General features: G+C 45.6%; 1 protein-coding gene across 1 annotated transcript in view; it reads left to right on the top strand.

The window, feature by feature from the left end:
* Window positions 1-12,554, top strand: part of Jph2 (junctophilin 2) — a 69,292-nt gene that overhangs the window by 22,919 nt on the left and 33,819 nt on the right. Inside the window, exon 3 of the mRNA XM_010631507.2 lies at window positions 7-381. Coding sequence (XP_010629809.1) covers window positions 7-381 — 375 coding nt within the window. The remainder of the gene's footprint in view (window positions 1-6; window positions 382-12,554) is intronic.

Genomic DNA, 12,554 nt, shown 5'->3' on the forward strand with positions numbered 1-12,554 from the left:
CGCCAGCCTGGGCGAGGGCGCCGAGGGCGCTGACGAGGCCGCACCCTTTGAGGCGGACATCGACGCCACCACTACCGAAACCTACATGGGCGAGTGGAAGAACGACAAGCGCTCGGGCTTCGGCGTGAGCGAGCGCTCCAGCGGCCTCCGCTACGAGGGCGAGTGGCTGGATAACCTGCGCCACGGCTACGGTTGCACCACGCTGCCTGACGGCCACCGTGAGGAGGGCAAGTATCGCCACAACGTGCTGGTCAAGGCCACCAAGCGCCGCGTGTTGCCGCTGAAGAGCAGCAAGGTCCGCCAGAAGGTGGAGCACAGCGTGGAGGGTGCCCAGCGCGCTGCGGCCATAGCGCGCCAGAAGGCCGAGATTGCTGCCTCCAGGTAGGCCTCAGTGTGGGGATAGAGGGAATGGGTCGGTGGAGGGTGGTCCTGGAGCAGGGCCTTCCTTGCCTTTCTGCTTCCTTCACCATTAGGAGGGGACCCTTGTGACCTTGATGGGGTTAATTGGAGGAGCCTTAGCTATTGCTGTCCCCATCCATTCTCATCATCCATCCACTCAGCTGCCGCGCTGACACTAACCCTTGGCCCTCCAGCCCCTGCATCAACCCCTTACATTCACTCAACCATTCTACTGCTCACCATGTCTTCACACCCTTTGTTTACCCTAATGGCCATCCAGTGATTGATCTGTCTATCCAGCTGCACAATCAAGCATGCAGTCACCCATTCAGTCCCTTCATTCATGTAACTTCTCTAACATCCACCTGAACAACTTCGTCTACCCAACCATTCCAAACAACCAGCCACTCCAGTAGCTGAAGCTAACATCCACCAGTTCAGCCACCCGTTCCCACATTCATTCATGCTTACCCACTGTCTACCTTTCCATCCTTTTATTCACCCAACATCCAATTATCGACCTATTCACCCACCCAACTATCCATCCATTCACTGAGACATCTATTCAACCTGACTGATCGCTCATTCACAATAAGCCGCAGCTGCCCATCTTAACATACAACTGTGTATGCATTCACCCATCTACTTCCATTTATCCAAATACCTCATCTCCCAGCCACACTTCCATCAACTGAACCATCACCTGCATTCACTCATCCATCATCCAGCCACCTCTATTGCTGATGAACCATACTTTATCCAACCATCTACCATTCTTCTGTTCACCCAACAATTTTACCCTCCCAATCACCCAGCTATGCATATCCATAAACTCTCCCATCCACTAAGTATCCACCTGTCGTCTACATTCACACACCCTTCTATGTCTTCTCGTTCTACTCCATATAAAGTGTTATTATTGTCAAATGTTTATAGCACCTACTGTATGCATGGCTGATTGGGCTTACATTGACTCATTCAATCTTCTCAACAACCTTTTAGGATTGTTTTATTGCCATGCTACAGGCCAGTTAAATGAAGCTCAGAAAGATAGGGTTATTTGCCCCAAATCATCCAGTTAGTGAGTGAGTAGCCTTTCATAATCTGGTTCCCATCCTTCCCTCATTCCCTTTTCTATCATTCATGCCCCAGGCCTGGATTTTTCCCCTCTTTCTGGTTATCACCCTGGCCTTTTGTCACCTTTCTGTAGCTCCTCCTGCCACAGAGCTATTGTTCATGCTGGTTTCTCTATCTGGGTTGCTTCTCCTTCCATTTGCTGTCCACTTAAGAATTACTGTTATTCTCATTTTGCAAATTTGGTGTGAGCTGTGGGGAAAGTGGTGTGAGGTAATGAAAGTCTTTTACCTATCCTGGTGCCTATGGTGATCCTCTTGGTGGCTTTAAATAGCCTGGGCTAAAATTGGTACATGTGGCCTAGAGACAAATCCTGGCATTACTCTTTTTAATAGCGCAGTGCTTTGGGTAAATCATCTTGCCTGTGTGAGTTTCAGCTTCCCCTGTGTGTGGCGTCATCATTATTTAGTTGTGTATCCTTGGCCAGTTGAGTTTTCTTCTCCAGCCTCAGTGTTTCATCTGTGAAATACTTGAGAAAGAAGTACAGGTCCAGTGGTTCTCAGTCCTATTGTGGATGTTTCCCTGGGAAGCAGACTCTGAGATAGAGATCAGTGTGCAGGGCATTCATGGAAGTGCTCTCAGGACCTATGCAGGTGGGAAGGTCAGGCAGGAAGCAGGGTGAGCCTGGGAGATGCTGGCACTAGTGAAGTCTTTTCAGAGCTCTCAGCCAACCACAAGGGGTGCTCTGTGGCAAAGATGGCCATCCAAGCAGTCTCAAGGGCAGCATGGACTGGATCTTTATATCATCTGTGTTAGATGTATTAAATGCTGGCAATCTTCCAGAAAAGAGCATGACCCGGAGCTGGACAGCTCTCCATAGTCCCTGCAGAGGACTGACAATCGCAGCTCTCTATGCAGTCCTGAAGGGAGCACATCCACTGTAGTGTCTGCTGTAGTGCTGGACACACACCAAGCACGCTCTCAAGAAATACTACCAGTTATCGTCATCATGTAATGAATTTGACAGCTGTAGAAACTGAGGCATAAAGAAAAAAATGTAATATGCCCAAGACCACCACCTGGCAAGCAAGTTGGGAACCAGGCTTCAGCCCTCAGCTTTCTGATTCTAAAGCTTTAAGCTATACATTTTGCTCAACTTTGTAAACTTTAGATAGTCATGAATGTTAATGTCATTAAGGCAGAAAGAAGATATGGATGATTTTCTTCAGACTTCGTGGTTTGAGGCGGCTATGGTTTGTCCTGTCCAAACTCATGTTGGAATTTAATTTACATTGATTTTAATAGCATTAAGAGGTGGGACCTTTACGAGGTGATTAGGCCTTGAGGACTGTGCTGTCATGGGTGGGATTAATGCCATTATAAAGTGGTGAGTTTAGATCCCTTTTGCTTCTTTGACTTTTCACCTTCTGGAGGATTCAGACTTTCTCCCTTCCAGAGACTACTACAGCATTTACAACACTATCTTGGAAGAGGAAAATGGCCTCACCAAAAAGTGAACTTTCTGGTGCCTTGAACTTAGCTTTTTCAACCCTCAGAACTACCAGCCAATTGCTTTCTGTTGGTTACACGGGATGTGAGTGAAAAATGTGGCAAATGTTTAAATTAAAAACAAATTATTACTAGGCCGGGGATTTAGCGCAGCGTTTCGGTGGCCTGCCTCGCAAGCGCGAGGACCTGAGTTCGATCCCCTGTACAAAAAAATATATATATATTACTGTGAGACACATGGCCATTAGTCCTCTTCAAAATACTCCCCCTTGCTTTGAACACGCCTGTTGTTCTTGCCACTTTCTGAAGCAGTTCTGGAGGTGTTCTCTTATGCCTGCCTCGGTGTCCTGAGTCAATTCAAAACATTTACCTTTCACGGTCCTTTTGACTTTGAGGAAGAGCTAGAAGTTGCACAGGCTAGATCAGGTGCATAAGGTGAATGAGGCCACACTGTATTATTTCCATTTGACAGAAATCGCTGTAAACATTTTGAATTGATTTAAGACATTGACTTGTGTTCACCAAAGGACACTCACGAAAGAGGACTTCCAGAACTGCTTCCGTAGGGGGCAAGAGCAGTGAGTGGGATGAGCGTATTTGAATAAGGTGGAGTTCCTGGGGGGATATTAATGTCAGTGTATCTTTCGGTGTAATACATTTTCTACAAATGTAAGCATTCAGCTTATTTTTATCATGCTTCATAAATTACCAATCTCAGATACTCTGTTAGGCAGTACAATGGACTAAGAGGCAGAGCCAGTCTTATAATTACGGGGTCACTTCTTAAAACTAAAACTTACTTTGGAGTAATTCTAGATTTATAAAATGTTGCAGAGATAATACACATAACTCCCATATGCTTTTCCATTCAGTTTCCTCTAATGTTGGCTTCTTACATTACCATAAGACGTTCATCAAAACCAACAGTGGCACATTACTGCCCACTAAACTCTAGACTTTATATCAATTTTACTAGTTTTTCCACTAACCGATATTGCCTTGTCAAGTCTCCTTAGTCAGCTCTGATCTCTGACAGTTTCGCAGCCTTTCCTCGTTTCTCTTGACCTGGACAGTTTTGAAGGACTACTCGTCCATCTATTGGATTTGTCTGACATTTTTGTCCAAATGACTGAGGTTATGGGTTTTGGAGTAGACTACAGAAGTAGGATGCTCTTACCACTGTCATGTCACACTGGGGATTGTGAAATACACGTGTCTTTTCACTACCCATGATCATGTGACTCAGGAGGCATCTGCCAGGACGCTCTGATGTAAAGTTACTGTTTTCTCCTCTCCCTGCTCTGATCTTAGGAATCTAGGTGTTAAAGTCAGATGAGAAAGTCTGGTGCTACACGTCATCTTTTGGAGGAGGGATATCCACATATATCATTTGAAATTCTTATGTATGTAAGATTGGTCCCTTTTTCTAAAGAGAACATTTTTATTTGATTGATTGAATGATTTATAAACCCAGGGCCTCACCCATGCCAGGCAATAACTCTACCACTCTACCACCCCCCGTCCCCGCCCATAAAGAGAACATTTTTAGTAACTACATTGATAAATGTATATGGTCACAACAGAGAGAACTGAAGCCAGTACTGTCCTGGGACATGCAGAGAGGAATGAGTAAGAATTTAAGCCTTGGATTCAGACAACTACAGCATGGAACCCTGGCTCTGTTACTGGAGTTGTAGGGCAAAAGCTTCTGCTCTAGGAGGGTCCCACAGGCTGAGCCACCCATCCCATAACATCAAGCAAGGAGTCAAAACCAGGTGTGGTTGTGCACACCTATAATTCCAGCACTCAGGAGCTGAGGCGGGAGAATTGCCAGGAGTTTAAAGCCAGTCTGTAATACACAGCGAGTTCAGGACCAGCCTCAAGCAAGACCCTGTCTCAAAGACAAAAAACAAAGCAAAATAATAAAATTAGCATGACCACACTGGGAAGCACTGATAAAGAGGTGTGAGATATATCTTTGAGGGGCTTAATGAAATTTTGGGTTTTATAGAAATGGGGAAGCAAGGGAGAGTTGTTTGCATAGCTTGTGGGGGAGTATATAGCACAGGTAATCCTGGTCTGGTCATGATCTGGTTGATAGATAACAGCTCAGCATTGATTCTAGGAGTTCCTGTGCGAGCATCATTGCTTTAGGAGACACTTGGGTTCCCATGATGAGATGCCAGCTACTGATTAGGGAGAAGCCTCAGTTCCCATCATGGGGCGATTGCTTCTGCTTGGAGGGGGTGACCTTACTGTGAGGTGGCCTGCAGGCTCTGCTTTTTCTGGTATGAGGTGGCTGCAGGTTTAGGACAGTGTCTGGAGACTTCTAGGCATTGCTTCAAAGGGTCTAGAACTGGGCTTTGTAAAAGCTGTCAATCAGTTGTCCCTGCAAATCCTGAAAATTACTTTAGTTACTCTTTATTTTAGTGTCTTTAGTTTGAAGGAGGATGAGCTATGCTGGGTAAATTTTGGGCTAATAAATCTCACAATACAAGACACTCCTTTGACAATTAACTTGCCTATGTGCAGAGGAGAGCAGGGACCTGACTGAAGTTTTAAGGGAATAACCAAGACAGGTAAAATGAAAGCAGAGATGCCGCCGTGCTTTATCCTGCTCCTAGTTGGTCTTTCAGCGTCTGCATGCCAACCTCTGACTCCCTGTTACAACTCTTCTACTAAATGGCTGTGTGAACACACCTGGGCCACTTCGCCACTCCGCCCCTGGGATTCTGTTTGCTCATCAGGTTGTCATGAAGAGGCAATGAGCTATGCCTGTGCAATGCCTGGTACAGAGCAGCCAGCAGCACAAGCCATCCTTTTTTATTTTTTAATTTTTTTTGAGACAGGGCTTCACTATGTAGTTCAGGCTGGGCTTGAACTCACTATATAGCCCTGGCTTTGAATTGTGGTGATCCTCCTGCCTCAGTCTTCTGAATGCTGGGATTACAGTCGTGCACCACCATAGCTGGCAGTGCAAGCCATTTTGGTCAGCACCTCCCACATTTGATTGCAGACACGAGGAAGCAGGTGTGTGTCCCCAGGTGCTCTCTCTCTCTCTCTCTTTGAGGCAAAACCTTGCCTCTCCCTGCTCTCCCCACTCTCCGTGCTTTTCCTGCTGACGCCAGCACCCTTGAATCAGGAAGGTATTGTGCTGTCACGGAGAAGGTCACCAGGCCTACAGTGGGCACTGAGTGGGGGAGTGAGGAGCTGGTATCCAGCCTCTGGCATGCAGTGCTGCTGAGAGCAGAGCATAGGAGAGATGCAGAGCCCTGTTTATGAGCCCATGTGCTCTGGGGCTGGTGCCGCATGGGGAGTGGCTGCCTGGCCCCTGTTCAAGCTCAGGCTGCATTTCCAATTAAGGGAGTCTCTCGGTTGGCAGGAAACTCAGGATTTTGGTTGTCTTTCTTCCTCAGAGACTCTTCCTCTCCCAGGGCTTTGGCTGCAGAGGGGCAGCCTCCCGGGCCATAGGAACTACATCCTGGCCTCTAGCTCTATGACCCTAGGCTTATGTGGACCATGTCAGGGGCCGGGCTGTCTCCAAGGGCCTAAAAGAGTCCAGAGCAACACTGTCCAGTAAGGAAGGAAAGGAAGTCACATATGCAATTAGAGTATTTTTTGTTCTAATAACTGTTTTGAAAAAAGTAAAAAGAAATGGGTGAAATTAATTTCAACTTAATATTTTCCTCTACCTTGGTAAGTCTAAAATAATTTCAATATGTAATCAATGTTTTAAAAGTTGCAAATAGGTTACTTTATAACCTTTTCATATTATGTCTCCCAAATTCAGTGTGTGTTTCACACTCACAGCACATCTCCACTTGGACCAGCCACATTTCAAGTGCTCTAGTGGCAGTGCCTGTGATCAGGATACGTTTCCCAGAAGGGAGAAAGCTGAGACAGGTCATTCCCTTAAAATGGACTGAGGATCAGAAAAGATTCTGGACCTGCAATGTCCAGTGTGTCAGCCACTTGTCACAGAGGCAGTGGAGCACTTGAAATGTGGCTGGTCTGAGCTGAGATGTGAAACGCACACTGGACTTCAGTGGCTTTGTGTGAGAAGAGTGTAGTCTATAATTCTGACAATCTTGGTTACATGTTCAGATTATATTTTAGATCTATTGAATTAAGGGAAAACATCAAATTAATTTCATCTGTTTCTTTTTTTTTTTCTTTGTACTTTTTTGAATGTGGTTACTAGAAAACAATTACATGCGTGACTTCCGTTCCTTTGTTTCAAACAGTGTTGTTCTATGTCTATTCAGGCCCAGGAGATAGTCCAGCCCTTTTACTGCTAAGATGTGAGACAGACACAGAAAGGTTTAATGACTTACCCACAGCTACCAAGTGATGGAGGGGGATTAGGCCCACACCTTCTGATTTTGTGGCTAAGAACTCTTTTTGTAATGCCTTTTAAGGTCATGGATGCTGGGTTGGTGAGCGAAGCTGGGAAGTTTGGGGAGGTGCCTGGATTTCTCTCGTTGTCACACTAACCCCCTGATATATGTCTCCCTTCTGGAAGGAACACAGTGAGTGACTAAGCCCTAGACTGCCTTTTGCTTGCTTCTCTGCAGACCTCAGGTCTTCACTTCTAAAAAAAAAGGGTAGTGACTTCTACCTGGAAGTGTTTTCCTGAAGGATAAAGCAGAGTGTGTATGTGAAACACTGCAGGGCCAACAAACACTGGGTAAATGTCAGCTGCTGTAGTCATTGTGTAGTCTTGTCGCTGTGTCCCCACTCACAGCCCACATGGGATACCCTTGGAGAGTTGTCAGCTGCCCCAGCGTCTGAGGTTTGGAATGTCTCCGGGTTTGTAGTGGGGTCTGCCTTCTGTCCTCCCAGCCTTTCCTGCCCCTACCCCTATCTCCCCCCTGAAGCTGGCCCTGAAAACTCCCAAATTGAGTGTGGGCTAAGGTTTGCTTTGCTGGAAGCTGAGCCTCTCTATGTGGTATAGTGGCTGCCTTTGGCCTGTGACGCCGGACAGGCTCTTCTTTGAATCTGAGTTCTGTCTCTGTTACGGTTTGGATCTGAAATGTCCCACGAAGGGTTGAAGGACTGATCCCCATGGCAATAAAGCTCAAGGGGGAAGAGCTCAAGAGGTGACTGGATCGTGAGGGCACTGACCTCATCTGTGGACTGATCCACTGATGAATCCACAGCGGAGTGAGCTGTTGGGAGGTAGGGCCTACTTGGAGGAGGTAGGCCACAGGGGTGTGCTTTGGAAGGGTGTATTTTGTCTCCAGCCCCTTCCTCACTTTCTGCTTCCTTGACGCTGAGGCCTGAGCTACTGTGACGTTTTCTTCACCATGCCCTCCTGCTATGGTGTTTCTGCTTCACCACAGGCTCATAGCAATGGATTCAGCTCATTGTGTACTGAAACCTCTGAAAACCATGAGCCAAAATAAACCTTCTATCCTTTGATTTTTTTTTTCATATTTCTTATTACAGCAATGGAAAGACAACATAGCCTCTTATAAGCTGTGTGACCTTAGGCAAGTTAAGTTACCTTACCTGTCTGGGACTCATATTCCTGTTTGGTCAAATAGGAAGTATAAGTTGTTACTATAAAGCAGACATCGTTCTGCAGAAATCTAAGCCTCCTTGAAAAGAAAATCACTGGAGAGAGGGTCTTGTCTTCTCTCATAGTTGCTGCAACGTTTATTACCAAACTTTCCTCTCCTGTGTAACACAGTCCTAGTTTTTATTACATCTGTATACCCATTCTACACCTTATTAATCTTTATCTTTAAATGAATTTACCTTAAAGCTGTTGAACAAGTCAGATACAGCTATACTGTCAGCATTTGGAAGGCTGGAGGCAGGAGGATTACAAGTCCAAATCCTGCCTGGGTAATTTATTGAGAGCCTGTCTCAAAATAAAAAAGGAATGAGATATAGCTTGGGGTGAAGGCTGTGGGTTCAGTCTCCGGTATCACCAAAATAAAAACAAAGCAAAAATTTACTTAAGAACATTTCTTGAAAAGGAACCTGCCTTGGTTACTTTTTTTTGTCACTGAGACAAAATACCCAACACCCAAAGTTAAAGGAAGAAAAGTTTATTTAAGTCACAATTTGTAGAGGTTTCAGTCCATAATCGGCTGGCTCTGAGGCAGGGTGGGTGGCAGACAGGTGTCACAGAAGAGAAACAGTTCATGGCAGACAGAAGGCAGAAGTCAGCAAGGCAACAAGGGACCTGAACAGCATCAGTCTGCCCCTTATATCTTTACCCCTTATATTTTATCCAGACTATTTAGGGTGAGTAGCACTCACACCCTTAATCCTAGTTCCCTTGAGCCTAGCATTGCACCATGAATCAATTCCAGCATCACACACTCTAGATCCAGCCACTTCTGAAAAAGCCCCACTGTGGCTATGTGAGTCTTTAGAGGGACATCTAAATACAAGCTATATCAGAAGCCTTCTAGCTGGGCATGGTGGCACACACCCATGATTCCAGCATTTGTGAAGCTGAGGCAGGAAGATGACTATGAGTTTAAGGCCAGCCTGGGCTACTAGTGAAACCCTTCTAATCATTGTTGTAATGAGAAACCTATTATCTCTGGAACTTCTGAAAATAGAACAATGTCATTTAAGTCTGAGGTCAAGATGTTGAGGGTCAAAGGCACCCAGCCTGAAGTCTGTTCTCTTTTTATTGAAAAGAGACATTGACCAAAGATTGAGGGTATACACAAGCTGTAGGAACCTAACTGAAGCTTTTTCCTTGACTGATAAGAATAGCCAGGCAGGAGGATCACTGCAAGTTCAAGGCCAGCCTGGACTACATAGTGAGTTCCAGGCCAGCATGAACTACAAAGTGAGACCTTGTCTCAAAAAGAAAAGAATGGATTTGGTGTCATTCACACTGTAACTTCACACCGCCAATCCTGATTTCCACACCACCAGGGATTGCAGATCACCCTAGGAAAAGACAGTTGGCCCTGAGAGGGGTTGAAGGGAGAATCTAAGTAATTGCCATGTTTCAATCTGTTTCTTTCTAGTCTTCATTTCTGGGAACCAGGCAGGCATGAGTCTGTGTATCTAACCTATGTAAATCTCAAAACAACCTGTCAAGAGGTATTGTCATTCTCATTTTACAGATGGGAAACTGAGACACAGATTAAGGTTCTCAGTCAGGAAAACTGAGACACAGATTAAAGTTCTCAGTCAAGTCCTGTAGCACAGCTGGGAGCTGAAGCCAGGAGCTCTGGTTCAGGAACAATCTGCACTGTGACCTGACCTGTGTTGGGCTTCCTTTTGCAAACTCTGACCAGTACCTTCTCTGTCCTGGGCTTGTGCTGAGCACTGGGCATGCAGTGCTGGATCTTGGGGTCAGCATTCTCAGGAACTCCCGGCCAAGTGTTGAAGATGGATAGGGTCTGGACACAGTTAGTGTGGAACAGAGGGAGGAAGGAGCTGAAGGTGGGGATCGAGAGCAACTCACCTTCCCGGCCGTGGGTGGGGAGAGCTCCCTGCAGGTGGCCACTGCTGGTCAGGAGTTGGCAGGTGGAGAAGAAGTTAAGGTCATTCCAGGTAAGACCTAGGATGTGCATCGGCCTTGATGTAGGAGTGTGCCAGGTGTATTTTGGGATCACTGAGTCACTGGGAACACTGGAGGGGAGGGAGGAGAGATCAGAAATGAGGCTGGTAAGGTAGCCTCAATCCAGGGCCAAGTTAGGACAGGCTTTAAGTGCTCCACTCCATCAGGAGTGGAGCCTGATGTTCCAAACTGAAATATTACAGGTGATATGGGTTTCACCAGCAGGTAGAAGGTTTGGGTCTTACTTGCTAGAGGGTGGTAGACAGACTTAGGACTTGGCCCAGAGGAGCTGCCCCTCCCTGGCTGTCACCATGGCTGCCTGTAGGACTCAGCTGTTTACGCATAGCTCCTGATTTTTAAAGAAAAACTAGAGATTTGTATTTTAACATAAATCTTTCCCTTTTTGACTTTTCATTGTGATAAAATTAAATGTATAGAGATTAACATAGCTAACACTCAGGTACTTATTACCTGGATTTAACAGTTGCTAGTAGTTTTGCCGAACTCCATCTTTTTTTTACATAGTCCAAAGTAAGTTTTAGATATCGTGAAAATATTCACCTAAAAGTACTTCAGAATATATCACTAAAATATAAGGGCATTTCCTACATAACCCTAAATCTGCTGTTATATGTAGTAGATCAATAATAAATCCATAGAGATAATTTGTCAATTTCATGTAATGTATGATGTGTTCAAATGAGGAGTTGTCTCCTTGTAGTTTTGATTTGCACTTCTGTAATGACTGATAATGTCTAGCATCTTTCCTTGGGCTCACTGGCCATTTGTAGTTCTTTTTTGGAGAAGTAAACCTTCAAATCTTTTGCTTATTTTAAAAGTAGATTGTCTTTTATTTACTATCAAATCATAAGTATTCTTTACATATTCTAAGTACAAGTCCCTTGTAGCTGGGATTATGGGCATGTGCCATCATGCCTGGCTTGACCGCGTCATTCTTGTTGTGAAGATGAGGGTGGCAGCAACCAAGTTACAGGCTGGGAGCCAGTGAAGAGGCTGCTTTATGGATCTGGAGATGACAGAAAACTGAAATGTAGCAGGGCTGTTGGGGTGGGGAAGAAGGGACTGGTGGCACCACCAGGAGGCTGGCGATGGGCGTGGGATTTTAGAAGCCTAGCACAGGTGATCAGTTATCCTTCTTATATTCTTCTTTTTCTTTTTTTAATTGGAGGAAGGAGAGGTTTGAGGTGGCACTCTGCTGACTGGGGGATGTGCAGGGATGCGAGCACCTTAGACAGGAGGTGGGGTAGAGGATGGGAGTTCGTGGGAGGAGATCCTCAGGGAATGGCAGTCAGCCACCCAAGGCCACCCTGCACACTCTTCCTTTCTGCATTCCTGGATGGTCTGCCACTGGCTCAGAAAGCGAGACTCCTTTGTTTTTCACAGCCCCATCCTCCTGTCCTTATCCTCTGCTAGGGAAGGTCCACTGAGGCAAAACTGGAAGACAGACAGAGCAGAAGGAGCAGTGTGACATGAGTCAGGAGACCAGTGACTCCACAGCCTATACCTCCCAGCCTGGCCATCTCGGGACTGACACAACACCCTGTACAGCTGCCATTGTCTGATGACATTTGCCAAGGACATAGTGTGTGGCGGGCACGATTCTGAGTGTATAGCTGAGTTAACTTAATCTCATTTTAGCTGAGGCTCCCGGAGACATTTTTAACCTTCCCAGAGTCCCAGAACTAGTGACAGAGTTGAGATTTGAACCCTGGAGTCTCTGTTCTTAGCCAGGATTCTGTTCTGCCACTCAAAATACCATGAGTTTCTCCCTCTCTTTTTTCTTCCTTTACTCTTTCTTACACTGTTCTAAGCAACATACTTGTTAAAATTTAAGACAGGTCAAAATAAAAACTAAAAAATTAATAAAATCCCTCCCTATTCTCCTTTGGATCCATCTATACCTCTGAGGTGACCATTGTCAACAGTTCACTTAAAGAATTCTTCCATTTACTTCCTTTGGCTTGATCTTGTTTTTCTGTAACTGGAACTGCCTAAATAATGTTGTACAGCTTGT

This window comes from Fukomys damarensis, unplaced genomic scaffold (assembly GCF_012274545.1).
Source record: "Fukomys damarensis isolate Sample0158 unplaced genomic scaffold, DMR_v1.0_HiC HiC_scaffold_22, whole genome shotgun sequence".
NCBI lineage: Eukaryota > Metazoa > Chordata > Mammalia > Rodentia > Bathyergidae > Fukomys > Fukomys damarensis.